Source organism: Rattus norvegicus, chromosome 13 (assembly GCF_036323735.1).
Source record: "Rattus norvegicus strain BN/NHsdMcwi chromosome 13, GRCr8, whole genome shotgun sequence".
In the NCBI taxonomy this organism is placed as follows: domain Eukaryota; kingdom Metazoa; phylum Chordata; class Mammalia; order Rodentia; family Muridae; genus Rattus; species Rattus norvegicus.
This window is the reverse complement of record NC_086031.1, coordinates 53479134-53499802: the sequence shown is the minus strand read 5'-3', so window position 1 is coordinate 53499802 and position 20669 is coordinate 53479134. Positions and strand designations below refer to the sequence as shown.

General features: G+C 40.1%; 1 protein-coding gene across 1 annotated transcript in view; it reads left to right on the top strand.

The window, feature by feature from the left end:
* Crb1 (crumbs cell polarity complex component 1) overlaps positions 1-20669 on the top strand; it is a 187088-nt gene that overhangs the window by 40217 nt on the left and 126202 nt on the right. The window contains exons 3-4 of the mRNA NM_001107182.1: positions 8475-8670; positions 13153-13292. Of these exons, the coding sequence (NP_001100652.1) occupies positions 8475-8670; positions 13153-13292 (336 nt within the window). The remainder of the gene's footprint in view (positions 1-8474; positions 8671-13152; positions 13293-20669) is intronic.

Genomic DNA, 20669 nt, shown 5'->3' with positions numbered 1-20669 from the left:
GTCCGAGATGTGTGTGCAGGGAGCAGTCTCTTCTGGTTTCCCAGGCTTGTCTGCCTCTCTGAAGGTTTAGCTCTCCCTCCCACGGGATTTGGGTGCAGAGAACTGTTTATCCGGTCTGTTTCTTTCAGGTTCCGGCGGTGTCTCAGGCGCAGAAGTCCTGCCGCTCCTGGGCCCTCCCCCACGGGAGCCCAGAGGCCTTATACAGTTTCCTCTTGGGCCAGGGATGTGGGCAGGGGTGAGCAGTGTTGGTGGTCTCTTCCGCTCTGCAGCCTCAGGAGTGCCCACCTGACCAGGTGGTTGGGTCTCTCTCTCACCGGGTCTGGGAGCAGAGAGCTGCTCCACAATTACTCTTATACAGTCTGTAGTCCAACTCTCCAACAATGATCAGCAGCTGTTGTGAATGGAAGTCCAAGGATCTAGTCATGGCTCAGTCCCATGAGGAAGGCAGGCAGGCTAAAAGCGACAGTTCTGGTTTTAAGTCTGTTGTATTTCTTCAATCATGACTTAGGTTAGCCGTTGACTGCCCCAATATATCATGTGGTCTCTTAGGAAGAAAGCAGGCTACAAATGGTAGGTTCTAGTACTGACGTGTGCTCTAACAGATCGATGGCAACAAAAGCCAGTTCCAATCTCTCTGAAAGAGAAGGTCACATTGATTGCTTAATGTGTCAATGATGTTGTTTGCATTTCCCAGAATTAATGCAATTTTAATGATTTCATACAAAAGTTTTCTGACTACCCTCTCCAACCAGCCATGTTTATCTCCCTCCCATCCCTACCACATCCCTTCCAGGATTCACGACTCTTTGTTTGGTTTGCTTATGTGTCCTATTTAGTGTAACCAGGGTCATGTCTAGGCACATTGGACTGGAATTATTTGTTGGTACATGGTGGCATCACTAGTGGGTACACAGATGAAGACAATGACCCCCACTCTTGCTGATTATATCAGGAGAAAAGGTTCAGCAGTGAGGCCATCCACGTCCCTGCCTGGCTGCCGACCAATGACTGTGAATCTGTAATTGTAATGACTGTCTTATCCAGAAGGTGCCATTTGCAACCTTTCTTCCAGCAAATATTTGCTTTCCAATCCCTCCTGCCTGTTCTCTGAGCATTTTTTGGGATGGGATAGATGTCCTATTTAGGGCTGAACATTAACTGAAATCTTTTCTACAGCCAAAACTTAGAAATAAACGATGTCAAAATATTGAGACTTTAACCAACAGTGCACTTCTCTTCACAATTAATTTATGATCGCTGAGGGTTACAAGATGTCTGCTCTGAGCTCAAAAGAGCCAATGTTCTTGGCTGGGTGAAATATTGAAATGCAACCACAAAATGGTGTTGTTTGCATGAGGCTAAGCAACCAGGCAAAGTTTTATAACTTGGCTTTTTATAAGCCATATTTAAAATGTAATTACAAAATAGAATTTATATGAAATAAACATAAGGTCATGAGAATCAGGGCTGTCCTTATTGGGTGAGGCTTGCTCAGCTCCAAGGATATGGTCAAAGGCTCCCTCAGCAATCACCTGCAGTTCTGGTAGCCTATCTTTGTTCTCATCCCTGAATACCAATTACCCAGAAATATGTGAAACAAATGTTCAGACCCTTCCTTCAGAGGGTCAAATATAATTGATAATTCTAAAAATATCCAGGGATGGGAGCCAGAAATTAGTTTCATACAAACTTAGAGACTTTTGTTGCTGATTTTCTTCATAGATATCCCAACAATTTCAGAGCTTGTAGCACTCTAGACCAATTACTAGAAGTCCCAGAAAAGATGGCTGGAATCAAGGGGGAAGCCAGGGCTGCTGAGGGAAACTGAAGAGTCTGAGAAATCAGCATGGATGCTCTTGAGTTCCCTGACTCTAGACCTTCTGACGAATCCTGGAAACTGGTACAGTGACCCAGCCGCTGCATGCCACATCTGAATTTAGAGTGATCGTACTGGGTTTGCAGGGCGGGGAAAAAAAAAAAGCCCATGTGCTTCTGTGCAGCAAAGCAAGAAAAGGAAATTTAAAAAGAGACAGAAGGTAGGAGGGGAGAAATAGCCACAGCACGTGGAGAGGGTTCATGCTGCATTGCTCTTCATGAGCTATGGTCATTGGCTGCAAAAGTGAGCTCAGACCTTGCCACTGAGGCACCAGGTGAGAGTCTCTCTGCATACACAACAGCTACAACTGAAGGGCAAAATAAGCATTGAAAGCTCTCACAGTGAACGGGTCTGTAGCTTGGAGCATTTGTCTGTTTTTAGTTCAAGTTTATGCAATAAATCCTTATGTAATTGAGGTCCTCCTTAAAATTAACCAGATTAATAGTGTATGCCTTTTCTATTATGATGCTTGCAATACTAGAAAACCGGTTTGTAGTATGGCAAGAAAAGACCAAGTGGATAAGAAAAATCTAATAAAAATGTGTTGAAATTTCCAGTGTAAGAAATTTATAGGAGAATATCCAGCTCCTTCATTATAAAATAAGTCTTTGACGGGTTGGGGAGATGGCCCGGTTGAAAAAGTGCCTGCCAGAGCTAGCATGAAGACCTGAGTTTGGATTCATAGCACCCAGTTATATGTCTGTGCAGCTCATAGTTCTTGTCTACAATCCTAACCGCCTTATAGCTCATTGGCAGATCTAGCCAATGGGTGATTTTCAGATATAGTGAGAGGCTCTGTCTCAAAAAAATATAAAAAGGCCTTCAGGGAGGTACTCTATGTTGAATTCTGGTCTTAATACACCTATACATACATACACATACATACAGACATACAAAAACCACTTACATATGCACAAACATACCCACAAAAATAAATTGTGAAGGGATGGATGAGTGAATAAATTAAAAATAGATTTTCAGTATATAAATTACCTTAAAACACATTATATTTAATTTTCATATAGAAGATACACATTAAACTCACCGTTTTTTTTAATTTATTTAATACTTAATAATAATTCTTTAGTTTCCGGGCAAACATCCCCCTCCCCTTCCTTATGGGTGTTCCCCTCCCAACCCTCCCCCCATTGCCGCCCTCCCCCCAACAGTCTAGTTCACTGGGGGTTCAGTCTTAGCAGGACCCAGGGCTTCCCCTTCCACTGATGCTCTTACTAGGATATTCATTGCTACCTATGAGGTCAGAGTCCAGGGTCAGTCCATGTATAGTCTTTAGGTAGTGACTTAGTCCCTGGAAGCTCTGGTTGCTTGGCATTGTTGTACATATGGGGTCTCGAGCCCCTTCAAGCTCTTCCAGTTCTTTCTCTGATTCCTTCAACGGGGGTCCTATTCTCAGTTTAGTGGTTTGCTGCTGGCATTCGCCTCTGTATTTGCTGTATTCTGGCTGTGTCTCTCAGGAGAAATCTACATCCGGCTCCTGTCGGTCTGCACTTCTTTGCTTCATCCATCTTGTCTAATTGGGTGGCTGTATATGTATGGGCCACATGTGGGGCAGGCTCTGAATGGGTGTTCCTTCAGTCTCTGTTTTAATCTTTGCCTCTCTCTTCCCTGCCAAGGGTATTCTTGTTCCCCTTTTAGAGAAGGAGTGAAGCATTCACATTTTGATCATCCGTCTTGAGTTTCATTTGTTCTAGGCATCTAGGGTAATTCAAGCATTTGGGCTAATAGCCACTTATCAGTGAAAACTCACCTTTTAAGCATAGGATATGTTTTATTTCAGAAATAAAAATATACAAAACTATTATATTTTAAAAACTGAATTTAGTTCATAGTTTAGAAGGCATAAAAATCCTGGCATCAAAGTTTAGGACCTCACTTAGAAGAGTTATCATGTGCATGAGAGGAAATAGCATGATGGTAATTAGGAAGCAGGTTCACCATTTTTCAAATAATATTTTCACACTAATTTTATTCAGAGGAACTTTGGTTCCTTTAGTAAAAACATATACTGAAATTGTGAGAGATATTTCCAATTTACTGAACTTATAATGTATACCAGTGACTCTCAAACTTTAGTGTACAGTAAACTCACCATAGAAATTCAGTCTTCGATTCCTTTGATCTGAGATGAGGCTCAAGAGTATGCACTTGCCACAAGTTCCCACTAGATGCTGGTGTTGCTGGTACATTGTCAACTTGACATATCTGAAATCACCTAGAATCAAGTTTCCAGGCACATCTGTAATGGGTTAGATTACTGTATGGGTTAGATTAACCTCTGGGCTAGTTTGTGAGGGAATATATTGATTAGGATATGGAGGTGGTTAGATGCTCTATTAGAATGTGTGGCACCATTTTCTGGGTTTGGGTCATGGATGCCAGGAGAAGGACAAGGCTAGGTGAACACAATTATATCATCTCTCTAAGCTTTCTGACTGCCTATATAATATCACTAGCCATTTCTGCTGCCACGATGTGGTGTGCCATTAAACTGCAAGCAACATAAACCCTCACTCCTTTAAGTTGATTTTGTCAGGATAGCTTATCACTGAAACAAAACTAACTGAGACAATCTCAAGAAAGTAGTTGGTTACTCTCCTGGCATTCAGAACACTGTTGGACCAGTGAGCAGATCTTGTAGGACCACTCATTATTGTAGCTTACACAGATATCAGCTTGGTGTGACTGATGCTGACTTTTCTCCTCTGACAGCAAGCATAGCACATCCAATCACTATGAAAGCTGGATGTTAGAAATGAAGCTTTTAGGTCAGTGTGAGTTCTATTTCTCCACGTCCTACAACTCAGGTATGTGGTGTCCTCAGCAATAGGGTCTTACCAACAAGTTCTGGATGGTAGTCAATAGCATTAGGAAGAACCTGTAACTTCTGAAGGACTATAGGACCTCACTAGCCAACAAACACAGAAGAGGTAATCTTGGCTTTTTGTTAGCTTGTGGCATCTAGTGAAGGCAATGTCACCCTACTATCAAGTAACTCAATCTTAATGCTTCTTATGTGACTGTGTGTATGTGCGTGCACACACACACACACACACACACACACACACACACAAATTTATCCTTTCCTGTTCCATTATTCTCATTTAACCCTTTACTATGTGTTTTATACCCCTTTGAAAGCTTGCCCCCCCATGACTGCTACATAATTTCATGACCTCTATAAATAGTTCAAATGAACATGATAATCTGAATATCCAATGCAATATTAATAAATGAAGGGAAACATGAAACATTTGTCGTTCTGGGTCTCGGTTACCTAACACAGAATGATTATTTCTAACTCTTTTCATTCACCCACACATTGTATGAATCTATTTTTCTTGATAGCTGGATGTTATTGAACTATGTAGATAGGCTACTTTTTTTCATTATCTACTCATCGGTTGGTAGGAATCTCAGTGGTTTTCATCCCCTGGCTATTGTGAGCATGACAGAAAGAACATGGATGAGCAGATATCTCTAGAGTAGGATGTGGAGTTCATTGCATGTATGCCCAAGTGTGGTACAGCTGGGTCATAAGTAGATCTATCTCTGTCCTTTTGGAGAATTTGCATACTGATGTCTGAGGAGACGATGCCATTTTCTACACCCACCACTAGTGAGTAAGTGCCCTCTTTTCTCACACTCGCTTATCATTTCTCTTATCTTAACTATTCTGAGTGTGTTTATGTGACATCTCAAAATTAATTTTAATTTTCATTCCTTGATAGCTGAGGATGTTACATGTGTTTAAATTTTCCCTTAGCCATTTGGAATTCATCTTTTGAGAACTCTCTGGTGCCCACATCCCCTTCTGGTTCAACACAGTTCTCGAAGTCTTAGCTGGGGAAAGGTAAGGTGGGGACCCTTGATATGCATATGATGGATTGATCGATATTACAGGGTATATGGGGGCGGGGATGGAGGGACAGCATCAGAGGATTGTAGAAGAGTTTAAGTGTAATTTCCAGAACTGTATTCTAGAACCCCACTTTATCCCCTCTTCACTTTGACCCTTGAAGTCTTAGGACAAAACAAGTGAAGGAGATAAAGGAGCTGTAACGAAGACAAAAAGAAACCCAAGTAACATTTCTTCTACGCACAGATCCATATGCTACAGACACTCATCAATAACTGTATAATAGATTTACAGAAAGAGCCTCTAACTAGCAAGCTTCTCATTCTAAAGAAGCCAAGGTGCAATTGGGAATCACATTTATTGCCTGAAATTTGAATCATAAACTTGGAGCAGGATTACTTGTGAAGCATGAGCCCTGTAGATATTGGGTAGGGTGTTCAGAGTGCTTCGTCATGGCTGCCCTGCATGTGGCCTGTGCTCTCTGCCTGTTGCAGTGAGTGATGGGGCAGCATCTGGTGTGAGACCTGCTCCATACTGATAGCATACGATGTCTATTATCTAGCAGCACAGAATGTTAACACAGATCTCCGATTGTCAAATGCTACACAATAAGGGGCAAATATCTCCAAATGTGTGTCAGAAGTTTAGGACAGTTCTTGAGAAAGCATGATTTGTTGCAAACATCTCTCAAAGTCATAAACTGACTTCACTGTTTTGGTGGGACAATAGACCCAGTCTTATTAGCACACTGAGAAATGTTTCCCTGGCTCATTGTTCAGGGGAAAGGGACAGAGTAACACAAGGTTGAAGCAATCATTCATTCAACGTTAATTGATCGTATACTTAATTCAAGAAAATATGTTCAATGCTTCATCCATTTATAAAAAGAGGAATGAATAAGAAATATGATAAATATATCGCTATTACAGGGTATGTTGGGGGGATGGAGGGACAGCATCAGAAGATTATAGACAATTTTAAGTGTAATTTCCAAAATCTTGTTCCACTCAATCCCACTCTTTGAAAGTAGAGAGTGACAGAAGAGGCTTTACAAATCAGGGGCACATCCATGTGAGGTGAAAGACAGGCCATATAGTTGCAAGTACACACAGCAGACAGCATAGCTCCAGTCTCTTAGAAGTTCCTACTGAATTTGTTTTTATTCTGGAGATGTTGGGAGAAGCTATTTAAAAGGTTTCAGGAAATACTAACATGTTGTTACAAAAATATAAAAAATAAAAAATGTATGGTTGTCTTTTATCTTGCTAGGTCCAGTACCGTGGTGCCCCAAGATATTTGCTAGATATCTTGGCGGAAACACATCCCAACTCCTCGGTGGCCCAGTGTCTCCTGCCACCGCACACTTTGCTATACTCAAATCATCACATAAAATAACACACAACACAATAATCTTTGACCCAATTGGTAAGATATAATTGCCCACCTAAACATACAAAACCCAGTACCATCCATCCCTTAAGAACATTAATAACAACCTGTAAAAACACAGAACAGAATCTTAACATCACCTGCCATGGCTTCTCACCCTCTCCCTCCTGTCTCTTCTCCTCTCTGTTCCAGTCTCCTCCTCTTCCCTCAAACTTCTCTCCCACCCATCCTTCCTTCTCCTCCAATGACAGGCCTCCTTCTATCCTTTACCTGCCCCTCACCTGTATTTTACAAATTTAATGGGGAGAAGGGTCTGGTGAAGTCACCTGATTCCTGAGTAGGACTAGGCAGCAGTCCTTGGGACAGTAGAATTAGCATCAAAATACAGATAACTCCAGGGCAAACCACAACACTAACATAATCATATTTGTACTTTTGGAGATCACACATTAAGTGATTTTTTAAGGATACGGGTTGGGTAGAGAAACAGGATGATGAATGCTGAAGGTCATGAAGGAAATAATAATCAGTGAGTATAGGGCCTAATGATATTGGACAACTTTCAGGCTTTACCGATAGAATGTTTTCCTTCTCAAAAAGGGGAGGGGGATATGGCAAGTCAAATCTTATATACTGTAACATTTTAATTTTGATATTTATAGAATCCAGTGACAGTTATAGATAGCATATGCTCTTGGAACATTTCTACTGCAACTTAGATCAAGAAAAGAGAACAATATCATACTCAGTACCGACTCTGAGCCACTTTGGGATCTGTCGATGTTTAAATGCATGATTTGTTATCCTGGGTTAGAAGCACTGCAATAAAAGATGTGTAAACACAAACAGCCCTTTTCTGTGCTCTTAAAGTTTCTTTACAAATCGACCAGAACACAGGACTAGTAATTGTTTTCACTAAGACACCAAGCCAGCCTGTCTAAGCTTTTACTCACTGCTCTGAATGCAGCCTAAGTAAACTGTTATGAAGGAGTAAAATAACGAAGGGAAAATACCCACATTGACCAGTACATTTTAGCCTTCCAACAAGAGTACAGTTAACAATAATTTTGTCCTAAAAATAAATTATTTGTTTCCATAGACGACAAAGCCACAAGCTGTTGTAGGCAGCGACCCCCACAAGCTGCAGCTGCCCCGCTCTGTGCGACTTCCCACAAGCACACCGAGTTAATACCAATTAGAGTGGAGGAGGAGAATTATTTTGGGCAACATAACATTTGACAAGTGCTTTAGTAAATAAAGTGTTGCCAAACACCTAAAATATTTTCACTTTGCTAAAACTTTTCTGGCTTTCTGTGTTGGCTTTCCTCAAAGGCGTGAACTGCGAGTTGGAGATTGATGAATGCGGATCCCAGCCATGTCTACATGGTGCCACGTGTCGGGACGCCCTTGGGGGCTACTTCTGCGACTGTGCACCTGGATTCCTTGGAGACCACTGTGAACTCAACTTTAATGAATGTGAAAGTCAGCCGTGTCTCCATGGAGGTCTATGCGTAGATGGAAGAAACAGGTCTGTGTTCCATAGATGACTGATAGACTTACAGAGACCACTGCCCAACTGTGGTGAACTCCAAGCTCTCATAGCCCTTATTCAAGTCATGAATCGCATTATGTTCTAAGTAATGAAAAGTTACAGCATTCCAATTTTACTTAAAAATATTGTTTGGTTGACATCTGTCCTGAGTGAAGGTTTTCCAAGGCATTTTATAATGGGTGAGAACTATATATCTCATTTAAAAACCCATGTAATAAACCTGTTATAGATAAGGAAGATGGAAAAGCAATGGTATCAATTGTTTAAATTGTGAACACAATGTTTATATTTATGAAAATAAGCAAATCAATCAAGTGGAAAAATAAATCCTTCAGACGCTGTTTGTAAACGGTGCTCTAAGAGCAGTAGTTGGTATACCTTGGATTTTAGCTGTTTGGGGAATTGGGTGAATATATTTGACAAAGCATAATATCAGCAAGTATAATTCAATCCTGATCCAAATGAGCGTTTCTCATTGGTTTTCAGGGAAACTACACTATAACTTCATGTGATAAATATAATGAATTTCTATAGGGGTAGCCAAGTTCACATCAAGTAATATATCCCTGTAAAAAACGTTCTCATATTTGCTTAGGCTGTGAATATTGCATGAGGAAGTGCAGGGCAGTGTTTAATGGCATTGAACTAAGAGTCCCCTCATTTGATAGTTTCTCAGCGTGAAGCATGCTGACTATTACTGTTCTAAATTTGTAATATGCTCTGTTCCTCCTCTGTGACAAGGAAGCTGTATTAAACAGATGTTAAATGCTTCCGGAGTTCACATCATTAATTTCTTGCAAAAGTAGAAATAAAATCACTTTTCCTCTATTTAATAAATCAGATATGGGGCTAAGGATTAAGTCCAGTGATAGAGTACATGCCTAGTGTGCATAAGGCCATGAGTTCAATTCCCAATAGTGCACGCACACACACATGCACACGCGTGCACACACACCCACACACACACACACAGATAGTCATAACTCACTTCAAATCTAATTTCAAAACGACTGAAACTCACAGAGTTTAATAAAGCATGTGTGCTTCAGATGTATCTGCAAGTCATTTAATAAGATATTATTTTTAAAGAGTAGTGAAGTTGCACGTTTCTTTTTAAAACTATGAAATGCTATTTTAAATAACACCCCATGATTTTTTTTACACGTATAAAGAACAACATTTAATTGGGCCTGGCTGACAGGTTCAGGAGTTCAGTCCATTTTCATCAAGATGGAGCATGGCAGAGTCCAGGCAGGCACAGCGCAGGAGCTGAGTTCTACATCTTTATCTGACTCCCATGTGGCTAGTAGGAGGGTCTCATTGCCCACCTCCATAGTGACACACTTCCTCCAACAAGGCCCTGCCTCCTTATTAGGTGTACCACTCCCTGAGCCAAGTGTATTCAAACCACCACAAATACCTTGGCCACATAGCTAGGCTCTTCTTTGACTAGCTGGTAACTAAAATAACCCATTTATTTTAACCTACATTCTGTCATGTGATTGGGTACCATGTGTCCATCTCCTTAAATCTTCCTAGGTGGGGCTTTGTGTGCCTGGCTCTATCCCAGAATTCTTTTTGCCTGCTGAATGGTCCACCTCCTATTCCTTGCCTAAGTCATAGGCCATAGACTTTTTAATTGACAGGCAATGCATCCATACAATATACAAAATATATTCTTGACACCCCATGATTTTATCTTACTTTTCGTACCACTCAAATAATGCACCTGTGCTGGGAGTCTACACTCCTGGGGACAGCTAACCAGACACCACAGATAGAAGGGTTGGAATGGCTGAAACTTCCCAGGGAATGAAACCCCTCTGTAGCACGTACAGTTCTCTCTAGAGAACACAAGGGTTTCACAGCAGATAACACAAGGGTTTGATGGGAAGGCAAATGGGGTGGAAACTTGTGCCCTTTCATTCTCTACTCTTAAAGGTGTCCTGACTTACTTCTTCATTTTACTGTTATATCTCCTAATACCTAATTGGGGAGAGGATTGACCATTATGGTTTGAGTTTATTTTTGTACAATAAAAATTAACATCTTTCCTATAATTCGTGTGAGAAAATTGATGTTTGCACACCAAAGGAGTTTTTAAATAAAATTTCTAATTCTGTGGACTTAGATGTACTCCTTTAATATAGGACGTCTCTCTAATGTCCCACATAGAGTAGATTTTAAATATTTTAATCATTATTATTTATGAACATGAACATATGTGGTGTGTGTGTGTGTGTGTGTGTGTGTGTGTGTGTGTGTGTGATGGTGGGTGCACGCGCTCATGTGCGTGCATGTATGTAGGTTTGGAGATTAAATTTATGTCTCCAGGCTTGCACAGCAAGTGACTTCATATGCTTAACCATCTTTCTAGTCCAGTTTTTAGTATTTTTAATTAAGCAAAACCATGAGCAGATTTTTTGAACTAATTGAGATATAAAAACATTGTCCATGCAACATCTGCCATTTCCAGATCCTTCAGCAGACCAATAGGATTGATTTGTGACACTGAAATAAATTTAGTCAATGAAACCCCTCTCCCACTACCACCCCAGGGGTAAGGAGACCCCGTGTTGATGGTGGTGTCCTTATATTAGTCAGTGGCAGAGCAAATGACAGTCCTTTGTTCATCCCAGTTTAAGCCCTGGCTTTGTGACCAACGCTATCTAATGCTTAGGACTCATAAAAATCAAATCAACCTAGGCAGCACAGTGTGGGAAGAGAAAGAGAGTCCTGTGGACAGGACTGCTACACTACCCAGAACCTACATTCCTTTGCAGCAGTGATCAGGGGTCTGGGATATTGTCTGAGGCTCATCTTACCACTAGAGAACAAGGAAATGTCTCTGGTTGGGACAGCTGCCAGGCACCACGTGAATGTCCAGGGGCTGTACACAACTGGCCCCGCCCCTCACTGGATGCAGCTCTTTGGAGAGCTAGCACCATCTCTCACAAGCTGCAGGACTCTGGCTAGTGGGCCCTGCACTTTACCTGAGCAACACAGTAGAGTTGCTTCTGGAGGCAGGAGTGCAGTTGAGTCAGCCCTTATGGGTGTGAGAGCAGGAGAACTGACTTCCTCTCCATTTCTCAACACCCTGCAGTAGCCAGGGAGAGCTGACTCTGGGTCACGAGCGCAGGAGAACTAGACCTCTCCCCTCATCGGCTGTAACACTCAGAAGAGCAGGCCTTGCACTTCCCCTGTGAAGTAGAGTGGAGCTGGCTCTTAGATGCATGGCTACTGGCGCTCCCAAGGGCTTGAGAGGAGAAGAGCGGACCCTGCCACCTGCCTATAGTAGCATTGGGTGGCCTAGAGAGCAGTACAGGAGAGCTCACCTTGGTGTTGCCAGTAAAGGAGATCCAGAGGTTTGACCAGCTCAGCGACTACCCAGGCCCAGATTCAGGGCTCTGAGTTGGCTCACCCCAAACTCTATATCATCTATGAATGGTTGGGATGCAAAGGCCAGTCCTGCTATTTCAAAGCTGCAGGATAGATCTCCATGACACAGGGCAACAACACGATAACCAGGAGGAGTCCCAGTGAGGTTCCAATATTGATGGTGTCACAGAAGCCAGAGATCTGGAACCAGACCAGTGACTCATTGCAATGAATATTTGCAAATGAAGATATGTAGTTAGAGGGATACACTGTGGGACATACTATGACCTACTACAGCTTCCACAATATTATGTTTTCTATGCTTTGGTAGTAGTTGTTGTTGTTGGTGGTGGTGGTGGTGGTGATGATGATAATGATGATGGTGATGATGATGGTGTGTGTGTGTGTGTGTATGTGTGTGTGTGTGTGTGTATGCATGTGTGTGTGTTATTTTGGGGAGGATAGGCAGATATGAGGGGACAGAGAGATGAGCATGACTGGGGTGCACTATGTGAAATTAAAAAAGAATTAATAAAAGGTTAAAAAAAGAAATAGAAAGACTAAACTATTCTATTCAGGTAATCAGAAAACACCATAATCATATTACACTTAATTATGAGTGCTTCTATTTGGTAAAAAATAATTTAACTTTTATAAAGATTTTATTTGGTACAAATTATTACCTACTAACTTCAATAATATTGATAATTTTATTTACTATACCATTTAACAGTAACCATACCCTGATATACAGGATATGGTATTTCTATTCTTTTATACATATTTAATTATCACAATAATCTTATGATCTAAGTATCATAGTCTTATTTATGCCTGAAAAACACCAGCTTCCAAATAGTGTTGCATGAATCTTATTGTCACTTTTAAGTCAATAATGATAAGGTTTTGATGAGGAAACACATAACCATGTAGGTCTACAGAGATGACTCCATGTTGCTTTTGAGGTAAGTATAAATGCTACACCATTTGTGTCAGGCTGATAGATAAACAGAGACAGAATAAAGAGGGTTGATTTCAAGATGACAGAGAGTTGACATGAAAATTTCATTTGCTCTCTAGTTACCACTGTGACTGCACGGGTAGTGGATTCAGAGGGATCCACTGTGAGTCCTTGATTCCTCTTTGTTGGTCAAAGCCTTGTCACAATGATGCGACATGTGAAGACACTGTTGACAGCTATATTTGTCACTGCTGGCCTGGTAAGTGACAAATACTTTATCAGGTTTTTTTGCTGATTTTTTTTTCATTTTTACTTACACTAGAAACAAATTGCTCACAGAAAGTAAACATTATTGTCATTAAAGGTACTAAACCAGCACCTTCTCCAGTTTTCCTCATTGAGTTGCACTCATCATTATCCACACAGTATTGATATTAGACTATGCATTGTTGTAAGACCGGCAACCACAGGACCAATAATGACTAGAAACCTCTAGGTTCAGAATTAGGACAGTGGAAACCTGAATTCCACATTGTTTTCCTGAAGAAACATTCACTGAGATTGCTTTCATCTACCCATTCTCCTAGGCACCAGAAATATATAAAAGCAATGCGTTAACCTTTTCAGAGTTTGTCCTGTGATTCATGAAGTTAGCCCAGCTCATAATTATGCTGCCCAGACAATGTATTGAATGCTTCCCCCAATAATAAAGAATTGACAATGGACATTCTTATAAGATCAACAAGAATATATGTTAAACACATAAAACTATAGTGAAACTAACATATACTTAAAGAGTAAAGATGTTACAAGAACCATCAGAAAGCAGTTGGTAGCACTTGAGATATATTATTGGTAAGTAGAAAATGTTTTATTAATTCTGGATAACAACTTGATATATTTATTAATTTAAATTTTCCCTCTCTTATTTTTAATCCACTGAAAAAATGAAAACTCATAAATACTTTATATTGTATCATATAGACTAACTGCTTATCTATCTTTGTTTCCACTGATTTTTTTTTTCTTGTCAGAAAAAAAAAGTTAACCCTGTATTGGAACACGAGATGAACCAATCCAGTTCAAAATACCTTCTGGTTAAGAAATGTTTATTGTCTAGGGAATTCTGACTGACAGTTTTGATCAAGGTACAAAAAGAAGTTTTGAATTCCCTGGTTTGCAAATGTCAGTATGCTATGTTTTCTGTTTCAGAAAATGATTAGGAGATACCTGTTGTCCTCTAGTCATCATTATGCTATCAAATACTGGTTTAATAAAAACTATACTATCCTGTATTCTCATCACAGGAAATTCAGTGTGTTTGACACATTTGAAAGTATCTGGGAGTCAAAGGTGCATATCTAATTCTGACAGGAATACAGTGTGGTAAAATTCAAGTTGGGTGCATTAGGAAGTTATCATGAAATTATATTAAAGAAAATATTACTGTCTAGAAAATATGACTGAGTCTGGCTCAGGGACTTTGGACAAGTAACAAATCTACTCTTCAGAGTGATATTTCACTCATAAAAAAAAGATGTTGACAATAATGTTCACCCCCTTGAGGTGTTTTAGAAAAAAATTCTAGTAATGAAATATAAGGATCTTAGGTCCGCTTAGAACATAGAAGTAACTCAATAAATACTAACTATTTAATAAAATTAGGTTGATCTTTCTATGCTCTATAATTAGCACCAAGCAGCAGGTGATTTATTTTAGGAAGGAAGTGAGGGAGGGAAGGAGAATGGAAAGAAGCAAGAAATGTGGTAGGTACACATAGAACTTGCCTTGACTGACCTGTTCATTTACAGAGAGTTCTCTTACAGTTTAGTGTAAGCTAGTTGAGTGAAATAAAACTAAAGATGCAAGAGATTTTTAAACAGTACTGAGTAACTTGTCAAAACTAAGACAACAGTGGTGGGGGCATGGATGAGTAGATGAGCCATTGTTATGGCTTGAATATAAAATGTCTTCCACAGCACAAAATCAGGGAACCATTTCGGGGGCGGGGCCCAGCTGGCAGAAGTAGGGCACTAGAAGTAGTACTTTGAAGATTGTTTCTATCATTTGGTCCTTACCACTACATGTTTCTGCCACCTGTGACTGAGCCATTTCTCCCATGCCTTCCCTATTGCGATGCACTCCAGGACCCAAAACTATGTGCTCTTCTGTTATGATATGTTTTAATTACATCTATGAAAAAAACAATTAAGTGGGTCACGTAAGAGGTAAAGAACATGGATATATTCAGAATCTGGGTTTCTATCTGAGACCACCGTGTGGCTGTTGGGTTACCCTAGATAGAAAAGAATGGCTTTGTACCCTCTGCTTATTGTTGAATATAATGAGATTCAATGCTACAAACCACTTTAGAAGTAAGAAGAAAAACATTTCTGACTGTAAAAATAGTCCTTAAAAAAAAATTGGCAAGAATCACTACGACATTTGTCTAAAGCCCTTATTTCTAAAGCAAATGATCTTGAGAAGCATCTCAAAACTTAAATGTTTATTACATATATAATTGGGTGTGAAAACAAAAACAAGCAAACAAGCAAACAAACAAAAAAAATCCACAAACCCAGAGGGTCTGATTCAGTATCGGGTTGTTTCTTAGTACAGAGATTTATAGAGAAACTTGTTAAAAATATTGACTGTGGTCTTGACTGAAGGAGTCTATTTATATCTGGTTAAAGAGAACAGCAACTAAAATTCCCTCCAGAGCCTCGGTGGTATGGACAGAACCGGCAAACACATAAATCAGGGCTTCCCCCCACGCTCCCGATTGAATGAGATAATGCACGAGCCGGAAAAGCAGGGAAGGATTTATTACAGTTCTAAATCTCTTCCTAACCTGGCTGGTGTGTGAGACTTGAGTCTTAGCACAAAAAGAAAATTACAAACAGCCTGTACCTCTCTCTCTCTCCTTCTCTCTCTCTCTCTCTCTCTCTCTCTCTCTCTCTCTCTCTCTCTCTCTCCTTTTTTTCTTCTTTTTAAATAAAGTCCACTATATCAAAATCCTGATACGTAGCAACCTACTGTGAAAACGATTGTTCTGTAGCAGTTTATAAGCATGTAAGTATGAAGTGGAAGGATTTTAAAAGCAGGCATTCTCATTGAAGACATTCAAAGGGTTCTTTGGGGAGCTCACCATAAAGAACCGTGAGAGCTTTATCTGACGTGCTTCTTAGTTCTTTTATCCAATGCTTGAGTTTCTTCTTCAGATTGTTGAGAAAGGCCCCAGGGGTTACATGAAATAAATATATTATACTATGGCACAAGGTGATTTATGCTGTGGTTATTATTTGAAATAGGATCTACTCAGGATTTTATTCGAGTTACAAAATGAGCAGTCAGATTGTGTTTTCGTTACTGGTTCATTAATAGTTAATTCTCTAGTTATTCACTGAGCCGGTTTTAATTCAGTTGTTGTCATTTTAACCATTAATTAGTACTATTTATGCTCACTCAGTCATTGATCGGAGGTCAACTATTTATGTATTGCTGGGTAGTGAAGTGTTGAATAAAATACACACAGTCCTGTTTATGTGGGGCTGACAATCTGTTGAAGCAGACAACTACACAGACAAATAAACACATCATTAAAAGTTGTCAAAAGAGCAATGGAAGAAGGAGGCTGAGGGAAATGACAGGAAACCAAGGCATTTTATTATGTTGCAATTCCGTAAGACAGAAAAGAGTAATGTGAGGTAAAAAGTCTGCAAACTGAGGAAGAGTTGGCCAAGAAAAGGCTTGGAAGAGAATTTCCCAGGAGGGAAGAGAGCAGTTGTTGAGTCTGTGGGTAGAAAGCATCATCAGGGAGGGAGAGCATGCTGGGATGGAAAGAACTCATATTCCAAGAGAGCTTTTAGGTCATATTAAGGATCTTGAATGTTATCCGATGTGAAAACAGGAAACCATTTTTAGTGTTTTAAACTAAAAGAAGACTGTGGCTTGATTTCCAAGTTTTGCGACTTAGGACTATAAAATTTACCTTAAAAGTAAGTTTTGTTTTTTTTTTTTTATTAACTTGAGTATTTCTTATATACATTTCGAGTGTTATTCCCTTTCCCGGTTTCCGGGCAAACATCCCCCTCCCCCCTCCCCTTCCTTATGGGTGTTCCCCTCCCAACCCTCCCCCCATTGCCGCCCTCCCCCCATAGACTAGTTCACTGGGGGTTCAGTCTTAGCAGGACCCAGGGCTTCCCCTTCCACTGGGGCTCTTACTGGGATATTCATTGCTACCTATGGGGTCAGAGTCCAGGGTCAGTCCATGTATAGTCTTTAGGTAGTGGCTTAGTCCCTGGAAGCTCTGATTGCTTGGCATTGTTGTACTTTTGGGGTCTCGAGCCCCTTCAAGCTCTTCCAGTTCTTTCTCTGATTCCTTCAATAGGGGACCTATTCTCAGTTCAGTGGTTTGCTGCTGGCATTCGCCTCTGTATTTGCTGTATTCTGGCTGTGTCTCTCAGGAGAGATCTACATCCGGCTCCTGTCGGTCTGCACTTCTTTGCTTCATCCATCTTGTCTAATTGGGTGGCTGTATATGTATGGGCCACATGTGGGGCAGGCTCTGAATGGGTGTTCCTTCAGTCTCTGTTTTAATCTTTGCCTCTCCCTTCCCTGCCAAGGGTATTCTTTTTCCTCAATTAAAGAAGGAGTGAAGCATTCACATTTTGATTATCCGTTTTGAGTTTCGTTTGTTCTAGGGATCTAGGGTAATTCAAGCATTTGGGCTAATAGCCACTTATCAATGAGTGCATACCATGTATGTCTTTCTGTGATTGGGTTAGCTCACTCAGGATGATATTTTCCAGTTCCAACCATTTGCCTACGAATTTCATAAACTCGTTGTTTTTGATAGCTGAGTAATATTCCATTGTGTAGATGTACCACATTTTCTGTATCCATTCCTCTGTTGAAGGGCATCTGGGTTCTTTCCATTTTCTGGCTATTATAAATAAGGCTGCGATGAACATAGTGGAGCACGTGTCTCTTTTATATGTTGAGGCATCTTTTGGGTATATGCCCAAGAGAGGTATAGCTGGATCCTCAGGCAGTTCAATGTCCAATTTTCTGAGGAACCTCCAGACTGATTTCCAGAATGGTTGTACCAGTCTGCAATCCCACCAACAATGGAGGAGTGTTCCTCTTTCTCCACATCCTCGCCAGCATCTGCTGTCACCTGAGTTTTTGATCTTAGCCATTCTCACTGGTGTGAGGTGAAATCTCAGGGTTGTTTTGATTTGCATTTCCCTTATGACTAAAGATGTTGAACATTTATTTAGGTGTTTCTCGGCCATTCAGCATTCCTCAGCTGTGAATTCTTTGTTTAGCTCTGAACCCCATTTTTAATAGGGTTATTTGTTTCCCTGCGGTCTAACTTCTTGAGTTCTTTGTATATTTTGGATATAAGGCCTCTATCTGTTGTAGGATTGGTAAAGATCTTTTCCCAATCTGTTGGTTGCCATTTTGTCCTAACCACAGTGTCCTTTGCCTTACAGAAGCTTTGCAGTTTTATGAGATCCCATTTGTCGATTCTTGATCTTAGAGCATAAGCCATTGGTGTTTTGTTCAGGAAATTTTTTCCAGTGCCCATGTGTTCCAGATGCTTCCCTAGTTTTTCTTCTATTAGTTTGAGTGTGTCTGGTTTGATGTGGAGGTCCTTGATCCACTTGGACTTAAGCTTTGTACAGGGTGATAAGCATGGATCGATCTGCATTCTTCTACATGTTGACCTCCAGTTGAACCAGCACCATTTGCTGAAAATGCTATCTTTTTTCCATTGGATGGTTTTGGCTCCTTTGTCAAAAATCAAGTGACCATAGGTGTGTGGGTTCATTTCTGGGTCTTCAATTCTATTCCATTGGTCTATCTGTCTGTCTCTGTACCAATACCATGCAGTTTTTATCACTATTGCTCTGTAATACTGCTTGAGTTCAGGGATAGTGATTCCCCCTGAAGTCCTTTTATTGTTGAGGATAGCTTTAGCTATCCTGGGTTTTTTGTTATTCCAGATGAATTTGCAAATTGTTCTGTCTAACTCTTTGAAGAATTGGATTGGTATTTTGATGGGGATTGCATTGAATCTGTAGATTGCTTTTGGTAAAATGGCCATTTTTACTATATTAATCCTGCCAATCCATGAGCATGGGAGATCTTTCCATCTTCTGAGGTCTTCTTCAATTTCTTTCCTCAGTGTCTTGAAGTTCTTATTGTACAGATCTTTTACTTGCTTGGTTAAAGTCACACCGAGGTACTTTATATTATTTGGGTCTATTATGAAGGGTGTCGTTTCCCTAATTTCTTTCTCGGCTTGTTTCTCTTTTGTATAGAGGAAGGCAACTGATTTATTTGAGTTAATTTTATACCCAGCCACTTTGCTGAAGTTGTTTATCAGCTTTAGTAGTTCTCTGGTGGAACTTTTGGGATCACTTAAATATACTATCATGTCATCTGCAAATAGTGATATTTTGACTTCTTCTTTTCCGATCTGTATCCCCTTGATCTCCTTTTGTTGTCTGATTGCTCTGGCTAGAACTTCAAGAACTATATTGAATAAGTAGGGAGAGAGTGGGCAGCCTTGTCTAGTCCCTGATTTTAGTGGGATTGCTTCAAGTTTCTCTCCATTTAGTTTAATGTTAGCAACTGGTTTGCTGTATATGGCTTTTACTATGTTTAGGTATGGGCCTTGAATTCCTATTCTTTCCAGGACTTTTATCATGAAGGGGTGTTGAATTTTGTCAAATGCTTTCTCAGCATCTAATGAAATGATCATGTGGTTCTGTTCTTTCAGTTTGTTTATATAATGGATCACGTTGATGGTTTTCCGTATATTAAACCATCCCTGCATGCCTGGGATGAAGCCTACTTGATCATGGTGGATGATTGTTTTGATGTGCTCTTGAATTCGGTTTGCCAGAATTTTATTGAGTATTTTTGCGTCGATATTCATAAGGGAAATTGGTCTGAAGTTCTCTTTCTTTGTTGTGTCTTTGTGTGGTTTAGGTATAAGAGTAATTGTGGCTTCGTAGAAGGAATTCGGTAGGGCTCCATCTGTTTCAATTTTGTGGAATAGTTTGGATAATATTGGTATGAGGTCTTCTATGAAGGTTTGATAGAATTCTGCACTAAACCCGTCTGGACCTGGGCTCTTTTTGGTTGGGAGACCTTTAATGACTGCTTCTATTTCCTTAGGAGTTATGGGGTTGTTTAACTGGTTTATCTGTTCCTGATTTAACTTCGATACCTGGTATCTGTCTAGGAAATTGTCCATTTCCTGAAGATTTTCAAATTTTGTTGAATATAGGTTTTTATAGTAAGATCTGATGATTTTTTGAATTTCCTCTGAATCTGTAGTTATGTCTCCCTTTTCATTTCTGATTTTGTTAATTTGGACGCACTCTCTGTGTCCTCTCGTTAGTCTGGCTAAGGGTTTATCTATCTTGTTGATTTTCTCAAAGAACCAACTTTTGGTTCTGTTGATTCTTTCTATGGTCCTTTTTGTTTCTACTTGGTTGATTTCAGCTCTGAGTTTGATTATTTCCTGCCTTCTACTCCTCCTGGGTTTATTTGCTTCTTTTTGTTCTAGAGCTTTTAGGTGTGCTGTCAAGCTGCTGACATATGCTCTTTCCTGTTTCTT